A 20,839-nucleotide genomic window follows, 5' to 3' on the forward strand; every position below is an offset into this window, starting at 1 on the left:
GAAGTAGCATGTGAATGTAGGCAAATGAGTCTTTCACTGTGATTCTAGAATGCTGAAGCTTGTTAAAGACCATGAATGAACAAGCATTTGTGTATTTCTGTGTGAGTACAAGTGTTGTTATAAAAAATGAGATATACAAACTTGTCAAAATATATTATCTCACTTCCTCATCTTTATCAAATACATAGTAATGAATGTAGTAGATTTGTGCTTAGATTTGAAATGTCAGGAAATGTAAAGCTTTAAAACATATTATGTATGAAGTCATAATTTTTTAAGCAATTCTTCCCATAATGTCCTTTTTATACCCCTGATGTTTCCTATTTCTAACCTGTTCTTTTCTAAGATGAAGATATTTTAAGATACTCATTTCAAAAAATGTCTTGGGTACTCAGTAACCTGATAATCAATGAAAGTGCAAAAGATTCACAGTCTCTTTAGAAATCAAAACTTGTACTATGTGGCACCTTCTGAGAATTTGTTCAGTTGCTGTCCAGTGCTATGATTAATGGAGGTGACTATCAAATCCACATTGGTCCAGTCTGGGTCTTAGTTATAATATTAAAGAACCATTGATCCCAGCCCTTTCTCGTCCCCATTAGACAAGAATATTTTTGTGTAAGCTACTCTAATGAATGTAGATAGCATGGATAGGCTGCTGTCTAGCTTGAATAGGCAGATTTGTCCTCCTTTCCTCTTTCAACACACTGAAATATGAGATATAAGCCCTATCAACTCATCCTGAAGAAAGTTGACAACCATCATGAGCAGATGACATTAATTCCTCTTACTTATATGAGGAATTAACAAAATGTTTAGTCCCTGCTTTCACCAGCAGTTCATACCACTTAATACCCAGAGTAAACAAATAGAAATGCAAATCTTTTATTCACGTGTTGGAGGTGAAGGCTAAAGCACAGTCTGTGCTCTGCTTATCTCCACTGTAGTTCACATTCACTTCTGATTTAGTGCAGTGAATGTGTTAGTTTGAACTTGCACGGGGACTTGCTCACCTCAAAGGAAGTTGCAAGTGGCTATGCTGGTTACTTTGATGTTCTCTTATTTCTCCACTTTCTCTGATCCCAAGATGATCAGATTTTTTTTAAATCAAATGTTCATTTTATTGTGAATCTTCTGCTCAATTTATGGTATTAATAAATGAGAGCAAAACTAATGAAGAAGGGTATTATTTTCTTTTTCATATTTGCGGGTGAAAAGGGTTGTATGATAAAAAGAAATAAAAAGGTGTTTCAGGAGATCTGTTATAAAGTTTTAGCAGGGATCCCATGAATTTTCAATATGTAGACAAAGTTGTAGCTTAAGTTCTAAGGTTAAAGGTAGTGTGTGCCTGTGTTTGTTTTATAATGATTTTGGTTTGCACACTTTTTAAAAGAAAGAGTAAAACACTTTTAGTCCTTTAAATTGCTCATAAAAACTGTATTTAGCTTTTCCAAAATGTCAGTATTATGATTATTTACTTCAAGGTTGTTTCAGCACCAGTGTAAAACCAGTGTTTCTTTCTATTTTTTCTTTTTTTTTTTTTTGGTACTCCAGGAAGCAGCCACGGAAAGACAGAAGATGAAAGCTCCTATTCCCAACTTGATTCTCTTGTATGCTACTCTGACTCAGAGCTTGAAGGTTGTAACCAAAAGGGGATCAGGTAAGTAAATATTTATCTCAGTGGTTATAATGTGGCTTGGAAAGCAGTGCTTGGTGTTTGCAAGCATACACCAGGATGTTGTTATGGTGGTTCGGAATACAGTCAAGAGGATTTCAAATTCTGCAGCAAGAAGAGTTGGCAGCTTCTATGTATTTTTGACTATTGTTTTATGTGGACTTAAAGAAAAAAAAAAATCAGATGTGTAATGTGAAATGAATATAACATTTCACCTGCTGAAGGAAAATTATTCCCAGAACTTTTTAACTTACTTATAAGACTACACTGCAGTCAGTGTTGTTGGCTTAATGGATTTATCTTTTTTTACTATAGACTTTGGAAAATTAAGATCATAGAGTTTGGGTTTAAGCAACAACAAATAGATCAAACACATTAAATTTAATAACCATGACAAGTGCACAGCAAAATGAGTTTTTGAAAGGGATACCTAATACATGGTTGAAGAGTTTAATTCAGCAAAGAAAAATAGTTGGTATTCAGACAGTTGGATTGTTTTGGATTCATTTTTTTTCTCTTTCACCCTGAAATTCTAATTTTACTCTCTTTGGCTTTTCACTGGGTAATGAAAAAAATAAAATTCTACTTCTGCAACCTATCTTGCTATACTGCACTAAAGAAAACAAAATCCTTAATGAAAGCCTTAATTCCTTGTTGGTGGATTAATAAAAGTTTTAATCCCACGTTGACTGAATTAGTTAATTTGTTTTGTTGTTAGTTGTAAGTTTCCTTTTGGCATTGGAGTGTTTTAGGTAGCTTTTGTTGTGCTTGTCCAGAAGGCTGTCTCTGATTTATTTTTGTCTTCTGGTTGGTAGTAGTTGTAAACTGGTGCTAGGAGAGAACACAGCTCTTTATACATTTTTGGCAACATTTAAATTATACCTTACCTGTCCAATGGATTTTATTTGTAACAGCAGAATGAAATAGATTATGTCTCCAATATTTTAGTAGCTGGAAATTTTGATGTGGGCAAGGCAAACACAGAGTACTACTACAAAGTAAGGTATTTCTTAATGAAAATTTGAGAATAAAGTATATTTGGGGTTATTTAAGCTCAAGAAGACTGAAATACACAGACTGTGTGAAGAGCAAAGGATCTAGCAATAGGTTGAAGTGTTTATGAGCTGCTGTAGCCTTGATAGATAATGTAGATATCCTTTGAATATGTCTGGCTAAGATTGTCCTGTTTGATTAAGATTTAATACTTTTAAACTTGAAGTCAAGGCCCCTTAATTCAAATATAGTAAAAACATTATTGATCTTAACGTAAATTTTACAAAGACATCCATTTTTAAGGAACTAAAAAACAGTCCAGCTATCACCTGTTACTTGAAAGTGACAATGGTAACTTGGGTTGTCTTTGCATTTTATTTCTTAACTTTTTGCCTGTATCCTCTTCATGTGATTAACCAATGCAAGAAAAAATGGTAAATATGCAATGAAATTTATTTTTGGGAAAGTAATATAATTGCTGTCCAGCAAAAGAAAAAGCATACTAAATTTTTCAAGATATATACTATTTGTTCTCATCCTGATGCTGTAATAAAAAGGAAAGACAATAATGGAAATCTTTGTATCATATCTCACTGTAGCATGGGATCTTGAGGTTGTTGCATGCTTCTCCTGTGTAAAGCTTCAATTAGATGTATCACCAAGGGGGCAGTTTGTCATACTGTGTGTGCAAAGGAAAAAATCTCTGATTTACTGAAATCTCAGATCCTTCTGCCTTTGGCCATGCTGCTTTGGGATTTAAGTTTTGAGAATTTCTTCAGTGCTAGGTGGAATGTAGTAGTGTGTGATGGTTCTTGGTTTGCTTTTGTTGGTGTTTGGTTTGATTTGGTTTGGCTTGGTTTAGTTTTTTAACATCCCTTGGGTGCTCAGGAGGGCTATTTTTGCAATCCTGAAGGGTTTCTACAAAGCAAACCTTATTTAACAGGAGTTTTAACAAAATAAGAGCGACTTACATGTACTGTGAAAATATAAATGGTTTCCTAATATTAGTGCAACTCATGATTGTGAGTAGGAAAAAATATTGACTTGGAAAGTAGAACTTGAGTTTTATGTGAACATGTTAGCCAGAGGCAGCGGGTGGTGAGGGCATGGTTTAAATCTCTTCAGTCAGTTCCAATTGTGAGTGCTTTTCTTCCTTGAAATGTCACCATGAAAGCAAGGAAAAAAATTAAAAAGTAATATTTTGTACTTATGAGTTGTTATAAATACAGAGTTGCAGTATCCACCTTTTTGAGATATATTGCTTTTCTTTACTTCCTTCTCTATTATAAATTACAAGAATGTAAGTTAAAGAAGTTTACATCAGTATGCTAAATGGTTGTTCTAACTGGGATTTATTCCTTCTAATTCACTTTTGTTAAGCCTGTTTCTGATCACCAAACCTAAAAACACAGAACTTGTGCTATTTATTTATTTATTTATTTATTTATTTATTTATTTATTCAATGCATGTATTTTCAATTATAGTAGATATTTAATATATTTATTAAATATATAATAGAATTTATTTTACATTTATTTTAAATTTTCAGTATTTAATATAAAAAAAAGAGATTTGTCCTTGAAAATATGTCAGTATGGTCAGAGTAATTGACCTGTTTTCTATGTTTATTTATCAGTTCTGCTAAAAAAAATAGTGATTAATAAAATAATGAGTTTGTCAGTCTGGTGGAGATACATTTCCAACAAGTTCCCTGATTTTTCAAGAACTTCAGAAAGTCGTTTTCTAAAAATCCATAGCAATTCTGGCCATCTATTGGCTTTCAGGACTGAAGTTATATCAAGTAATTAGCTATATATATGGAAATATATATAATAGCTAATAGCTATATATGGAAACAATTGGAATCAATATAGTATTCTTGGTTTTGTTTGTTTGAGAAGAGGGTTAAAAAGACTTTACAACAGAAGAAATCTCAGGTTGTGCTGCATTGGATTTGATCTCTGATCATGAGAGCTGTCCTTATACAAAGCACTTAAATTACTTCAAGGTAGTCTTTGAATCTTTCTACCTCTGTGTGCTATGAATCTAATAAATATAATAACATAGGGAATAAAGGGAATAGTGTTAATCAAATATTTATTACAATATACAGAAAACATACTTTAAATTAGTTTGGTCACAGCTTTTCAACTTAACACTGTTTAACTGTTCAACTGTTTAACACTTCATCTTGTATGATTGTCTCTATCTGACAGAAGAGACTTTTTTTCCCAGTTAATGTTTTAAATAAGCTCTGAACAGTTTCAAGTTACTCTTTAATATATGTTGGATTTCTTTTACATTAAGAGCATGTGATGACTGTACTTGTAACATAAGAATGGATAGATGTAGTAAAAATTTCATTACTAAATACAGATGATACAAGAAACTTCTTCCTAATCCGTGTATGCAAAAGACTTAAAAGCACACCTTAACTTTTCCTGTCAGGTAGAGTTGACCATACAACACCTACAGGTTGTAATGCCCTCTCAAGAAAGAAAGAAAGGATTCTTGGCTGTAAGCTTCCCTGTTCCACCCACTAACTTCACAGAGGACATCATGGTTATTAGCTGGGTGTTTCAGGTATTCAGTGAAGTCTCCCTGAACCGTAGAGGTTTCAGAGCCAGCAACAGTAACTGCAAAGAGGAACTTCCTTTTGTGAAATAATGGATCTCAGATAAGATTTGCTAAATGGGAAGCTGACTCTTCCACTAGTTCTCAGCTCCTTTAAATACCTTAAAGCATCTTCCTTCATGAAACAGTTCCTGTCTGATCACAGTGATCTGTTTGATGCAAAGGAAGAATAAATACTTAAAGCCTACATATTTTGATTCATTCAGCACATAGTTTTACAGGAATTGAGTTTCACAAGAATTGAATTAAACTTCAAAAATGTAGAAGATAATGCCTGTTTCTTAGCATGAAACCAAACTACATATAAATTTGTGCTGTGCCTAAAATGTGTGTAGATTTACTTTTTGTGCAGTTCAGTTCAGTCCTTGATAGTATTTTGAGAACTTTATGGTAATGCACTTCTAAATGTTTTCCTTTCAGTGACTTTTCCTGAAATTATCCAGTTTCATAGTTTGAATTAAATTGTTTTTTTTTTGTTTTTTTTTTAGTCATGTGGTTTTACATTCATAGAACTTAGATTTCTAAAAGTCTCTTCTTTACAGGTTGAATGGTATTTGATCACATACTTGTGCTGAACAGAGTTTTGGCTTATGAATTATTTAATATTCATCAAAGAGGAAGTAGGTTAGGAAAGAGAGCCTCATGCTGATGCATATAGACTTTTTTCCCTATAAGACATATGTTAAATGAAATACTTGAACACTGCATTGCCATCTGGTGGTTTTTTCCAAGGATGCTGAGTAGACAAAAGAAAGAAAGGTTTGGGAATTTTTTTTTTTAAACCCACAAATGTGGTAAAAGGGAAAATGTGGAAAAAAAGTATGAAAAGAGACCTCATTACATAAAACAATTATGAGCTGATCAGTTTATTCAGACAGTATTATTGTATTTGCTTTTTTCACGCTCAGATTGCCTGATAACTATCTGGCTGCCTTGTATCAAAGAGGTGAGAGTTGCTATCACTGCCTCCAGTTTTCTGCTTTTCTACAGATTAATCTGCATTATGGGTTAATTAATATTCTGTGTTCAATTCTGCTATTGTGAATAGAAATTTTCTTTTCTAGATCAAATTTATTCTACGATGGAATGATTTAACTGGAAGGAAAATCTTTCCAGTGATGGGTTTTTGGGATATGCATGCGATCCTTCACATCATTATGATGAGAATAAAGTCTAGATATGTATTTTGTTGTGTAGCAGTAGATTGCTTCTCTTTTTAACGTCTAGTATTTTTTGCCTTAGCTATTATTACTCAGTTTGGGTGGTTCTTGTCGTGCTTGAGTGAAAGATCAAAATTATGAAAATAAGGTAGTAAAGACTTTGACACTGAGATGCTATTTTGGAATTTTATTTTTGTACAAGCAAAATATTAATTATAATGAGGTAAAGATTATTCCAGATTTTTTCCTTTTTTCTAAACGTAGTGGAACTCTGAGGGACAGACTGGAAAAATATAATAAAATTTGAAGTAGTTATGCTTTAAGAAACATGAGGTTATATTTTTCAAAATTATTGCCATCCATGATTTTTTAGGATTTATTGCTCATGAAATAATAAGTATATTTTAGATAATTATAACAGTTGTATAAAATAATATCTCTGAATAAAAATACAGTTGCTGTTTTCTGACTTTTTTTTTTTTTAACTGGAAAAGGAACATATCTGTGCAATATCATCCTTAACAGCAACAAAGCCAAGGTTTTACACCTAATGAGGAATGTCATGATGAAAACTCAACAATGTAGTTTAAAAAAAGTAAGGAATATAAGTAAGTCAAGACAGTATGAGAACACTTTGCATCTAGGAAGAGTTTTTGAATTGACTTTACTCATCTGTACTTAATAATTGAACTGTCACTCTTTTATAGAACATATATATATATATATAGTCAGTTTATAAAGACACTTTGAGAAATTGCACATAATTAAGTGCTGAGCCTTAGCAGAGATCTGGTATCCCAGTATTTGAGTATTTGTATTTTTAATTTATTTTTTGTAACCCTTCCAGGTGAGATTTGGTGTCCTAATTATGCAGTACTACATAAATAGTCCTATTCTTAGTATCTCCCTTTCAGTAATTCCATTCTGGTTTTAATTCTGCTTGTGTTTTGGTTGCCTAAGAATTTTTGTTTTGGCTTCTTGTCAAAAAGTAATTAGTTGATGGATGTCATATTGGATCTGGTATGCACTGAATAGTAATAAGAAGGTTCAATAATAAATTAATATACCTGTTGTTCTCTTTCTTATGCAATTTATGAGCAGAACACTCACATAAGCTGTATTCCAGGTACTGTGAGCTTGGAGCAAAGCAATATGTATATAAATAATGCTTCTTGTAAAGCAGAAGAGTTTGTGTCTATTGATATTAATGGCTCCTAGCTGTTGTTTTCACTCCATTACAGAATGTTAATTTCCCATTATTAATTGATGAGACTTGTGGCTTGTTGTGTGGTTATGTAGAAACTGGAATAATATTTAGAGTCTATGTCTATTTGATGTACAAGATTACCTTCCACGAGCAATGGCTTTTAAACTGGAACAATCAAGACTACTGTTATTACTATGAAAACATTTTTCTATCTCTCTGTTTGGGGACAGGAAGAAAAAAATGTAGTGAATATCAGTCCTAAGCAAATATGTGTGTACCTTTCTTATTGCACTGGGGAATGGAAGTATTTTTGCATCATGACCTGATTAAAAAGTGAACCTTGCTTCTTTATGAGGATTGTTTCAAAAAACTCATTTTGAATTGGCATATAAATATGCAACCTAGTTTATGGTTGTAGCTGTGGGGCTGAATGGGGAAAACTCTATGAAATATTTTTCTTTTTGAGGGAGGAGGGACAAAAAGATGAGAGTGAATCTTTACAGTTAAAAACACAATAGAGATGAACAGAAATCCTTGTTTCATTCTTAGGCAACTTTCTTATATCGTGACCTATTAATTGATTCCATATTGATTTTATTAACACTAACATTCTTCAGGTTTTCATCCTAAGAATAAAATATGTTTTCATTTTCTTTTTGAACCTGTTCATTTTTATTTAAAGATGGTTATTCCTCTCCATTTAAATGTGTAGCAGAAATCACTGTTTAATTTTTAATGTTACAACTTCCTCTTCATAGTTGAATAATTAATTAACTGAGTGTATCCACGTTCTTGGAGTTTTTCTAATTACTCTGCAAGATATGGTTGTATGTCAGTGGAGGAGGGAGTTTCTTGCTTTTGTACTTGCACATTTCTTTTAATGATAAAAACCTTCAAAAGCAATACAGTAATGGGGTCAGCTGAGATGAATGATTTCTTGTGCCTGCTGGGAGGGAAGCCTAGATGATCTAGAGATGCAAAGACTGTGTAAATGCTCTGCCTCCTTCTTCAACACTTACACTCTGTTCTGAACTTCTGCTATCTGTCTAATTCTGGAGGGAATTGTGAGGCCTCCCGTAATTAATATAACCCACAGAAAATTTCTGCATCTTGCTATTACTATACGGCACCAGGATGTCAGAAGAGCAATTAATGTCCTTGAGCACCTTATTTAGACATCAAAAGTATGCATATCCCCATCCTGCAGCAATTCTGACAAAGCCACTTACACCAATTTTGGTATGAACCTCAACTTCTTTCTTTGTTTATGAAGGTAAACCTCCATTTGATTATTGGTAGGTGAAAAGGCATGAATTGATGTTTGTTAATCAAGAGATAGTGGAAGAAAGCAGGAGTGAAGAATCAAATTACTTAGTAAATTTCTGCATATTCAGGAAGTTAGACGGGTTCCTTTAGAATATGGTGTTGAAACTGGGGTTTGGTTTTTTTTCTGTTTGCTTGTTTATGCCAACAGTATATGGGAAGCATTAGATTTTTTAAAAAGAATAATCTTTTACAATAGTGCATATTTATTTAGCTACAGAATATTGTATGTGTTGCACTACTATGAAGTAATTTTCAATGTACAGTTTTCATTTGAAAAATGCTGAATAATGTTGCTAGAAAGAAACCAAACAAGTTTTGCTAGTTACCTATGCTTGGGCAAGGGGATGTTTTGGCTGCAATGGTCTCTACTCTGCTTTTATAAGTGAAGGATATTATTCAATATGTCAGATGAACTGGAAATAGGAGGGTGGCAGGGAGACTATACTGTAAAGAAAAAAAAAAGAAAGAAATAAAGCAAGATAATTCTGTTCCACTGGAGGATTTGGGCAGTAAGGAATGATGTCATCTGAAGCATAAATCCTTTGTGACACGTTACTTATTTTGGAGACACTATGAAAGCAGTAACTGTTACTTGTCCTGTGAGCATTTATAAACAGGATGGCTGGCATTTTAAAAATAGTTATATGACCTTTTGTAGTTTCTAGGATCCATCCTGATACTTTTCAGAGTCCTGGGAGATTGTGAATAATACCACAGTATGTGAAAGGACTGTCTGTGTTTTGGCAAAGGGTTTTAGAGAGTGCAATATATATTAAAAAATGACTAATGATAGGAAAGGAAACAAAACAAAATTGGAAGCCAAAAGGACAGTAATAGATATTCTTACATAGTTCAGTCATTGAGTTTTAGTAGCTGCTTAGGATGACTCTTTTCTTCCAGTCCCTGTATTCCCTGGGGAGCCATTAGGGATTGTTTTACTGATTGGCATCTGTTGGTAAACAGCCTGAAAGATTTAAAAGAGCAAGTGACCTTTGATCAGAAATCACTGTTGTAGAAAATTTTATTATTGGAATATTGTCTTGTCAATTAAATGTAGAATAATGACTGTGGAAAATAAGAAGGCAAAAGCCCCTCAAGGACAAGTAATGGCCATCTGATATGTTTCTCTTTTTTATTTAAATGTACTCAATAGTGAAAATTATTAAAATACAAAAATTATAGCCATGAAAATAAATTCTGTCCATTAGAATATAATTTGTTGTTGTACTTAAAGGAAATTAAAACTGATGAAATCTGTCCTATTAAAATATTTCCTGACTTGCTTTTCCTGAAGGCTGGAGGGAGAAAGTGCTGTAAGTGCTATATACACAGGTGTATGGGACCCAACTTAGCATGAAAAGAAGAAGTTGTCTTTTAGATTACAATTCTGAATTCTTCAGACGTTCTTGCTCAGACTTGTTTCAGCTGTTATGGTCTTTACTTCCAAAGCAGGATGCCCAAGGTCTTGTAAGACTTGTATTTTTAATTTCTTTTTTTTTTCCCCAAAGCATTTGTTTTTCAATTATGAGGAGAATTATCAGACTGCAGTAATGGTAAATTACAAGACAGTTTTGTTAGTTGAGAGATGAGTGCTCCTGTGATTTCATCACCTTGCTCTGAAAGCATAAGTCATTTCAGGAAACTGTTGGTTGTACAGATGCAAAGCAGACAGTTGTGCTGAAGTGATCTGAAAATTCATTTAGTGGATTAGCCCACTTCCACAAATAACTCTTTTTCATCCTTGACGAAAAGGAGTAGTTTTTACTCTCTTGAAAATAACAGCAACATACACGGCTTGGTCAGACCAAAAGAGAGCAGCCAGCAGTAAAGCTGTTGTTAATACTATTTTTTAAAAAGTACAAGGCAGACTTGTCTTAAATTCCAAAATTTCTGCTGAATGCCATTGGTGGTGTAACCCAGAGTGAACTCTGAGGCCAAAACAGAGAGAGAGGGAAGAATAATGCAAAATCCCTGTACATGTATGTAGAGATATCTGTGCTGTGAGGGAAGGCTCAGCTCCTGGAGCCTCTAGAGAAGCTGTTAAGCTCTCACACACGTGATTGCTGGGGAGCAGCACAGCCAAGGAGGGAAAACATGGAACAACAGTGTTAACCTCTGAGCTCTTTTTAATCAAACAATCTAAGCCAAGTATGAGAAAGAGTCAAGCTGCCTTTTCTAGAAGTGACTAATGCATAGCTCATGGGTTCACGAGGGGCAGGCCAGCATGGAGGCCAGTCAGTTCATTGTTTTCCTTCTGGAGACTGTGCCAGGCACTTCACACAATCTGAAAAAAAAATACCTTTTTGTATCATATGTTTACTTTTGCCATTGGCACTGTTTTAAATGCAATGTATATTTTTGCTATTTGAGAAAAAAGATAATATTTTAAACTTTGTACTTTTCTAGGAAATTCAATGAGTCAGAAACAAGGAATTCTAGTTCAGTAATAAACATTTTTTGAAACAATTATTCAGCAGAAATGCTAGCTGGTATAAATTTACAAATCTGCACACTTTCATTTTTTTTTTTTTTTTGTGTAGTACTTTCTGTGAATTTTTAGCAAAATGGGACTATTAATGGATGAAGCAGGAAGCATAAGATTAGAGAAAATCTGAAAAAAAATCCCCATGGCAAACCTTGTTTATCAGAAAATACATTTTTATTGTGAGAAGTAGCTGTCATGTCAAGGAGAGAAGGAACAAATCACTTCTGGTGATTAGGAATGGTAAAATAGGATGGCTTATTTTTTTTAAATGATAATATATTTTATCTATACATTTGAAATATATATGATATAACCCACTTAAAAGTAATATGTAAGATTTGAGATTAAGGAAAACACTTCTTATTTTTGTCAAATTTTCAAAGTAAACAGATTTATGGCAAACATATTAATAAATTAATACATGTTATTGGTTCACTTGAAATAACCAGTTACTGCTATCTAAACTTTTTTTTTCTTGTAATTCATAGTTAAATTATTGTAAGTCTTTGCAATGAAATAATGAGATGTTGCAACAATAAACACTTTGGACATGGTGTTATTTAACAACCTTAAAATTTATTCACTAAGAGTTTGCTCAACAGTACATGAAAATGCAAGGTCATTGCCCCCCCAAATTGCATAAAACAAACAAACAAACAAAAACAACAAACAAACAAAAATAAAAACAAAACCATAGTGGACAATTTTCAGGATGTAAGTTTCTGAATCCTAGTGTGATTACACTTTTACAATGCCTAGAGAAACTGATGACCCTCCTTCACAATAAGGCTCCATGAAAAAGCAGCTGTCCTTATCATCTGACTAGTATTGTGCTATCTGTAAATCAGGGAAACTGAAAATAAATGAAATTTTATGCAGATTTAGGTAGGTGGACTGCTTTATTCATTCATGACTGTGTTTCAGTTTATCACTGCTAAGTTATGCACGTGTAAGAAACCTTTGGCCTTTGCATTTCAAAGTAGCTGATACCTATCCATGTACAAAGCCAGCATGTTTTGTGTGTGTCTGGTATTGAAGACAATTGTGTTAAAATGTTAAAATGCAGCTGTTAATTCCAACTCTGCAGTAGATGTTGGATGTAGCATTGCTCAGCATTGCTGTTGAGGATTTTGTGCCCAAGTCCTGAATTACTTTTCCTGATAGAAACAGTTGCAAATGTTAGTAAACCATAGGAACTCCTGGAAGTGAATTGCTTTGACAAGCTGTGCCGTGTGGGAGAGGAATCTGGATAGATTGGATTCATGGGCTGAGGGCAGTCAGATGAGGTTCAAAAAGGCAAAGTGCCAGGTCCTGCATTCGAGGAAGAGTGGCTGGAAAGGTGCCTGAGGGAAAAGGATCTCAGGGTGCTGCTCAACAGCAGCTGGACATGAGCCAGGTGTGCCCAGGGGACCAGGGAGGCCGCTGGCACCTGGCCTGGACCAGCAATAGTGTGGCAGCAGGACCAGGGCAGGGATTGTCCCCTGTACTGGGCACTGCTGAGGCCACAGCTCAAATCCTGTGTCCAGTTTTGGGCCTCTCACTACAGGAAAGGCATTGAGGGGCTGGAGTGAGTCCAGAGAAGGGCAGCAGAGCTGGGGAAGGGTCTGGAGCACAGGTCTGATGAGGAGCAGCTGAGGGAGCTGGGGGTGTTTGGCCTGGAGAAAAGGGGGCTCTGGGGGGACCTTACTGATCTCTACAGCCACCTGAAAGGAGGTGTTGACATGTAGGGGGTCAAGCTGCATCAAGGTTCAGGCTGGAGATAAGGAGCAATTTCTTCACTGAAAGGATGGTGAAGCATTGGGATGGGCTGCCCTGGGAAGTGGTAGAATCACCGTCTCTGGAGGTGTTCAAGAAACTACTGGATGTGGCACTTGGTGTAAAGGTTTATTTGACATGATGATGTTTAGTCCAAGGTTGGACCCAATGTTCTTAGGGGTCTTTTCCAACTTTAATGATTCTATAGTTCTATGTAATTTAAAAGTATCTTATTCTCTAATTATTTACTTGCACCAAAGATGCTTTGTTATACTCTGAGAACCTCTCAGTTCCTTTACTTTTCTACCTGCAACTATTAAAAATAATTTAATTTAATTTAGTTTATGTTTTATTAGGTTGATTTAATTAGTATGCTCAGTGAAATAGCTCTTTATTTTCTCTCCCATTTTCCTGATCCTAATTTCCATGCCAAATTTAATATGAAGGCCTTAAATCTCATCTCTTGGTTAGGGAAAAGGTCAGGCATCAAGTTCCATCACACTCTAGAGAGAAGAATAACGTGTTGTTCACAGTCCTTCACTGCTTTAAGCAATTTTGAATGACCAGTCACATATAAGACTAGTTTTTGTTTACATCTACTTCTGACAAAGAAAACTTCTTTCCTTTTCCCCACTTCTTGAAGACCTCTCCTGCTCTTTTATTGTGCTTGTGGATTGCTTTTGGATTTTTTACTGTAGTTAGTTTTGGTATAAGTAGTACAATGCTGTATATTTTCTTAAAATTTGGGGTGAAATTAGAACACCTGCTGAATAAGTCTCTATTGACTTGCAGTAGCATAATGACATAATCTAAATATTAATAAATAAAGTTGCCTGTATATATGAAATATAAGCAAATATGGAGGCAAATTCCATTACCTGGAATCTACCATTCCAATAACTGCTATGGATTTCCTTTGCTACAGTTGTTAGTAGAATAATATTGAAGTTTCTTTTTTGACCACAACTGAAGATGTTTTTCATATTTATGTGGTTTTGTTGACACAAAGATTTAGTCATGAACTGAAGATGGCTGAGCCAAGTAATAGTTTTGATTTTTTTTTCAGGTTTCTTTTGTAGCATAATTCAGGTTGGAAGAGATCATTGGCTGTCTCAGGTTTAAAGCAGGGTCAGCTCTGACATCAGGCTGGATTGCTCAGGACTTTATCCATGTGAGTCTTTTAAAACCTCCAGGGACAGAACTTCCACAAATTCTCTAGGAAATTGACTGTCTCTTGCCTTCTGCTGCAGGTCTCAAAATAGTCTTATAGCTCAGAATGACCTAATGCATGAATTAGAAACCAAGTCTGGTAGACCCAATATCCTAAGAAAATCTGAAAAAAGGAGAAAAAAATGACAAAATCAGCTAGTTGATAACAGGCTTGGTTATCTGCAGCAAAATAATGAAAACTAATTAATCAAAATAAAAAAATATTTCCTTCCAAAAATCTAAGAAAAGGCTTTATAATGGAATAAAAAGAGGTAATTTAATATTCAATTAATTCAACTTTCTACATGACTTATTTCCATATGTGTGCTTTTCTTTAATCTAAGTTTTTTTCCTTTTCCTTAAGGCAATTTACTGCTTCTTTTAAAGGCAAGAGGAGATTAAGTTCCTGATGTGAACAGAAACCTGATAGGCCCATCCATTTTTTATTTTGTTTACATATAAAGTTATTTAAATTCATTGCAATAACTCCAAAATTTGTTATATGAAAAGAAGGGTTTTTAAAATAAATTGCAGCTCTGATTTCTCTAATATATTAGTGGGTAGAGTAAGACCTTTGAAAGGAACTGTGTGATTGGGAAGAATTCTAGAAAGTGTAGCTGACCCTGTCAATACAACTTCTATCAGAAAACTGTTCAATTGGTATGTATTGAGTCTACTGGAATACAACACTGAAACAATGAATGACACGAATTATTGAGCAAGAAGCTTCGGTTTTCATTAGCTAGCTTGTGACTTTCTGAAAGAGGACAATAATACTTGTTATACTTTGCTCCTTAGGAAAAAAAAAACAAACAAAAAACCCTATCCAAAATAACCACAAAATCAAAACCTTTTTTTTTTGTATGGTTTTAATTCATATTACTCCTTTTAATTGGGATATAGGCACAAAAATTCTAACTCACACAATTTTAAGCATTCAAGAACTTCCAGGATAGTTAGTGATGTCGTCTGTTTCAGATTGGATCAATAGATAATGTTTTCATGGTAAGCACTAAAACATTTGCAGATGAATCTCCTTGACCACAACTGACTTTTCAATATCATTTTAGTATGTAGTTTAAACTTTTTTTTTTCTTTTAAGCTGAAAAGAGCATTTTTTTATTTATTTTCTGAATTGGATATTACAGTATCTAATACTTTCCTCGGGACTCTGCTGAGTATCTATCATGCTCAAGGATGAACCCTTCAAACAGTGGTGAGATTATGCAGGGATTTCTTTGTTTGTTTTCTTTTCCTTCTGATGTTGGCGTCCAAATGGATTAGTGTGTCATGTCGGAAGCTAATCACAGATAATTAAATGGATTCGTATGCAACTGAACACCGAGTGTTAAAGAAGGTTTGAACTGCTTCCACTAAAAAAAAAAAAAAAAAAAAAAAAAAAGGAAGATAGAGCCCTGGCCAGAAGTAAGAGAGGAGACAATTTAATAACCAAAAAAACCCAAACGAAGAGAAAACATAAGTTCTGAATTAATTTTGTTCATGTAACATTCTATTTTCTTCAGCTCCCAACAGAATTATATAGCTGTGTCTGAAAAGATAATTAAAATAAAATACAAATATAATTCTAAACCAGAGTGGTTCATGTTTAACACTGAGACTTCAAACTGGTTTTTACCAGTGTTCAGTTACTGACTTTCTCTTAGTCTTGTCTGCCTGCAGCTAACGTGGGATTATAAAGAGGTGAAGCGCTCTGAAATGAAGGGAGAGCTAATTTGTTTAAAACAAAGTCTGGATGAGGAACTTTAAATTTACCTTGCAATGAATTGCAAGTCCTACACAGTGGCATGAATCTGCTTCATGTATGTGAAAGATCTATGCAATGAACTAGCTGCAGCTGGGGAAATGAAAGTGCAGCATCAGTCTGAAGAGATCTCAAAATGCGATAATTTGGAATCTTCCAGTCAGTTGCATATAACAGTCAAATCCTCCTTATTTAAAGCCAGCTGTGTTAGTTTATTTCAAATGTTGGAAGAACTCGGAAGCATATTTACACTGAACAAGTAAAGGATATAACTTAAATATTGAATTTAATCTAGTTAAGCATGGCAAATATATTCCCACATGAAATATTTTATAAGAAAAATGTTATCTTCCATGAGAACGGTGTATTTATAAAAATATAAATAAAATATTAAATAAAAATATAAAATTCTCAGTCCTTAGTCTACCAAGATAATTTTATACCTTTTAACTAAATGCAATCTAGTCTTCTTTGCCTTTTCGAATGCATTATTTCCTCCTTTCTCGCTACCCTCCCTTTTTTCTACCCACCAATCCAATTTTTTGGTGAGTTTCCATCTTCACTTTTTAGCTGTTATTGAGCTTCTCGCATTGACAGTCTCTGTGATTAGAAAGTACTTCCTCTAGATGCATTTGGAGATCACCGCTCTTGACAATCAAACTCCTCAAAAGTCTTCAGAATATGTTCAGAACAGATGTAAATCTTTTCTGCTTATAGAAGCTCAGTGAGTTTCTGGTGAATTGTACATCACTTTGATCTTTAACACCAGCAGAAGAAACAAAATGGCAAATCACTCAATTATAGTCCTTAGGGGTCAAAGAATTATAGAATTATAGAATGGGTAAGGTTGGAAAGGACCGCATTTGGCCATCTTGTCTACCTCCCTGCTCAAGCAGGGCCATCCCAGGGCACATGGCACAGGATTGCATTCAGCTGGCTCTTGGATATCTCCAGCAAGGGAGACTCCCTAACCTCTCTGCAGAGTCAGTGCACAGCGAAGAAGTTCTTCCTCATATTCAGGCAGAACTTGCTGTGCATCAGTTCCTGCCTGTTGCCTTTTGTCTATTGCTTGGCGCCACTGAGAAGAGCCAGCGAATAAAATTGCCATGCTGCCCCTCAATACCAAGTGAGCATTGCATTAAGGCACCCGTTAAAGTGACCCTTGTGGGTCTGGGATCAGGCTTCACATGACTTTGGGAACAGCTGCAGAGATTATGAGACCTTTTTGCTCGCCCTGTGTCCCATTGAAGGGTGAATGCAAGCTGCCCTTTTCTTCCAGGCTCCTCATCATGTCCACTGCTGAGGAGAATAAGGAAAAACACCATTCCATGTTTCATTGTGTCTGCAGCCTGTAACATCCAGTCAGAACTAAGGACTTTCTGAAAACCATGCTGGATGGCTGTTGTTATCAGGAGGACTTTTGTGATCAAGGAAGGAAATTAGATTTAGATAGTTAATTAAAGTTTCAGAATTCTTTGTTTCTGTCCCATTCCTTTTCAGCAAGTTCTGCTTTGGTTTTCAGAGTGCCACCTTCTGAGTTTAGTGCTCTTTGTGTCTATTTTTTTCCTCTTCTTCCTTCCTTTGTCTGCTCTGTTTCTTTCCTGATGTCTATCTGTACCCATGGCAGCTCCAGCCAAAGGCCCTCACCACATCATTTTCCCCAATTCATGTGCTAAAACAACATTTCATTAAGTGATGAAGGATGGTTGTGAAATGTCATTGTAAGATCTTGCTCCCCTTGGGTTTCAGCCCTTTTAGAGCTTTGCCTTAAAAGGCAGGAACATCTTTTCCTTGATTGAAACTGGAATTCAGGGCTATTGCAGTGTGTGCCACAGATCACAGAGGGGAATTACTGAGGTTACCGGGGTGCTGTTTCTGCCTTGCCTCCCAAGGGAGCTGTGAAAGTGCAGGTGACAAGGTCCCAAAGCTGTGTGGGCTCCCAGAGCAGACAGCAAATGTTAAATGAAATCCGTATGTTGTCATGTGCTCTCATTTGCACCTTCTTTCAGGCAGAGGCATCTCTCCCTAATGGGATCGAAACACCTGCACAGGGTCCCTTCCAGCTGCAAGCATTCCATGATTCTGTCAGCTCCTTGCTTCCCTTTTCTTCTTCTCTCAGCTTCAAGCTGAGAATGTGCTTTATTAAAACTATATTATTTTACATTACAACTATATTAAAGAGATACATACTACATCATACTTCTAACTAGCTACTACTGGAAAACTCGTGACTGTCAGCCGACAGTCCTGACACACACACGTGGATCCAATTGGTCTGTGAATCAAAGCACCATCACCAGAATCCAATCAAGCAATCCCTTCAGGTAAATAATCTTCCAACATATTCCACATGTTCAAAAACACAGGAGCAGCAAATGAGATAAGAATTGTTTTGATTATTCTTTTCTCTGCCTCTCTCCATTCAGAGGGCGTGTGAATAGCACAGCGCTCGATGTTCCCAGAGCCCTGAGAGACTTTGGACACAATCCCACACACCAGCCCGAGCCCCACACTGCAGAGCCGTGGCTTTGGAGGGTGGGCTGTTTGGGAAATGAGCCATGGGCCAGATGGATGCAGCCAGAGCGTTGTGGTCAGTGGCTCTGTTGGAAATTGTACAACTTTTTAAATTTTTAAGTCACATTTGTCATGTGTTTGTTCACCTTTACCAAGGTAGGGGGGAATTGAAGGTTTTCTTCAACAGACTCTTTTAACCAAGGGTTTGCTTTTTGCTGTCTGAGGCCTGATGGGCTTCAGTCAACACAAAGAAGATTCCTAGACTTTGAAAGTTCAGCATTTACAAGTTGGGAATAGCCAAAAGATAGAGAGAACATAAATGGACATTAGCAAACATTAGCCCCTGGTGCAGCTGGAGACACCTGGTTGGAAAACAGATTTGTGTCACCAGCAAACTCGCTGAAGGCAAACTCTGCCCTACCATCCAGAATGGGCAGAACAGGGCAAGAAGAGTGCTTCCAAGGATGGGCAAAAAGGGGAACTTTCCTTAGGGACTGTGAGCAGGAGAGGTGTTCTTCTTCAGCCCACCAAAGACACCAGTGTCAAATTCAGAAGTTTTGTTGGTTTTCATAGAACAAAAGGTTTCTCCTTCTCTCTGTGTTATAGAGTGGTGCTGTTTGCACACTAAGCAGCAGCTGCAAAGAGTTTTGTGAACAGCCCCACATCTCTTCATGTGATAAATAACCCTATTATGGTCACCGGTGGGCACTTGGCTTTGGCTACCAATGGGCCAGTCTTTTTCCCCCAAGAATGAAAGATCATAGAATCTTTGTGTCCAGGAGGCCGAGGTCCACTCCCCTGACTTGTGGTAGAATTACCCTCAGATACTTACATTGATATGGCTCCCTCTATATTTTAAAATAACCTGAGCTTTTTTACAGCTTCTCCCAATAACTGATTCGAACATTGTATTGCCTTTATTAAGCATAGAAAGTGCAGCAGTTAACATTATTTCATGAGATGCCCTAAAGCCATCAAAATTCAGACACCTTTCTGAGTCATGGTGTCATTCTTGCTCTAGGCAAGGAGGTAGCAATTTGCTGCTGGCCTAATTTTACTAGCTCAAAGTTTCCAGTTTCTGCCCTACCTTCTCTTCCTATCTGTGTAGCTTCACTTCTCTGGCCAGGGAAAGCTCATTGATCCAAGTTTTTGACAGACTGAACAAGGAATGAAGGGAGATGTTGCATTGTATTAGTGGTGAGAAAGTATTGTTCAGGGGCAGCTGAGCCCTTTAATTTTCATCTCTCTCCTGTAGGAGCTCTGTTGTTTTTTGGCATTTATCAGTACATATTAGAAACCAACAAACAATAGACCAGTGATGTTAAATGAGTTTTGCTGGTAGTTCAGCTTTTCATGTACACTTTTCATGTGTTTACTTAATGTTTTAAATTTCTAAATTCTAATTTAGACAATTTCTAATCTTTTGGTGTCAGCCAGCTTTCCTTCAGTGTCTTCAAAACAAAAAAAAAAAAAAAGTGAAACTACGGGCTGCTTTAAAAAAAAATAAAATTAAATATCAAATGTCAGAAGTCAGAATTTGACTTCCAGAATTCTCTTTCTGCCGATCAAAGGGGGTTTTTCTAATTGTTTGTTTCTTTATGTATGGCTATACACCTTATAATTTATTTCACTGTGTTGTACTGCACATCTCTGATATTCTGACTGAGAACTTTTGTAAAGTCATATAACATTTCCTAAAATATTTTGGTTCTAGGAGGGATTCTATTATACTACATCACATTTATTTCTGTTCTGTGGAGTGTATGCTTGTGCAATCTAGTCTGAAATAGGTTAGTAGATCAAAAATAATACAATGGTATAACCTGTGTGATTGATGATGGACGGGACTGGCAGGGCAGCAGTCAAGCAGACTGCATGGTATTTGGCATTTCTACAAAATCATTGTGTTAAATTAATAGCCACATCATTTTCAATCCCATAAAATTTGGCTCCACTTTTAAATTTATGTCATGATCACAGGGAGGACTAATTTTCCTTTCTGATGTTTGACTTTTATAAATGTACCATAATTTAAAGCTGTGACAGTGTAGTGTTATATTACTGAGGAATGAAGTTAAGCAACGACCTTTTAGTTGATTTCAGATTTTACAAAATACT

The 20,839-nt window shown here is 35.5% G+C and overlaps 1 protein-coding gene across 6 annotated transcripts in view; it reads left to right on the top strand.

Annotated features, from left to right (window-relative positions):
• The window catches only part of IL1RAPL1 (interleukin 1 receptor accessory protein like 1), a 687,863-nt gene that overhangs the window by 83,470 nt on the left and 583,554 nt on the right, over positions 1–20,839 (top strand). For 5 of the 6 annotated variants that reach the window (XM_038131495.1, XM_038131526.1, XM_038131505.1 and 2 more), the window contains one exon: positions 1,555–1,660. In XM_038131495.1, coding sequence (XP_037987423.1) covers positions 1,555–1,660 — 106 coding nt within the window. Of the gene's footprint in view, positions 1–1,554; positions 1,661–20,839 lie in introns of those variants that run through there. The other variant, XM_038131535.1, reaches the window with a different exon arrangement.

The sequence above is a fragment of the Motacilla alba genome, chromosome 1 (assembly GCF_015832195.1).
Source record: "Motacilla alba alba isolate MOTALB_02 chromosome 1, Motacilla_alba_V1.0_pri, whole genome shotgun sequence".
Lineage (NCBI taxonomy): Eukaryota > Metazoa > Chordata > Aves > Passeriformes > Motacillidae > Motacilla > Motacilla alba.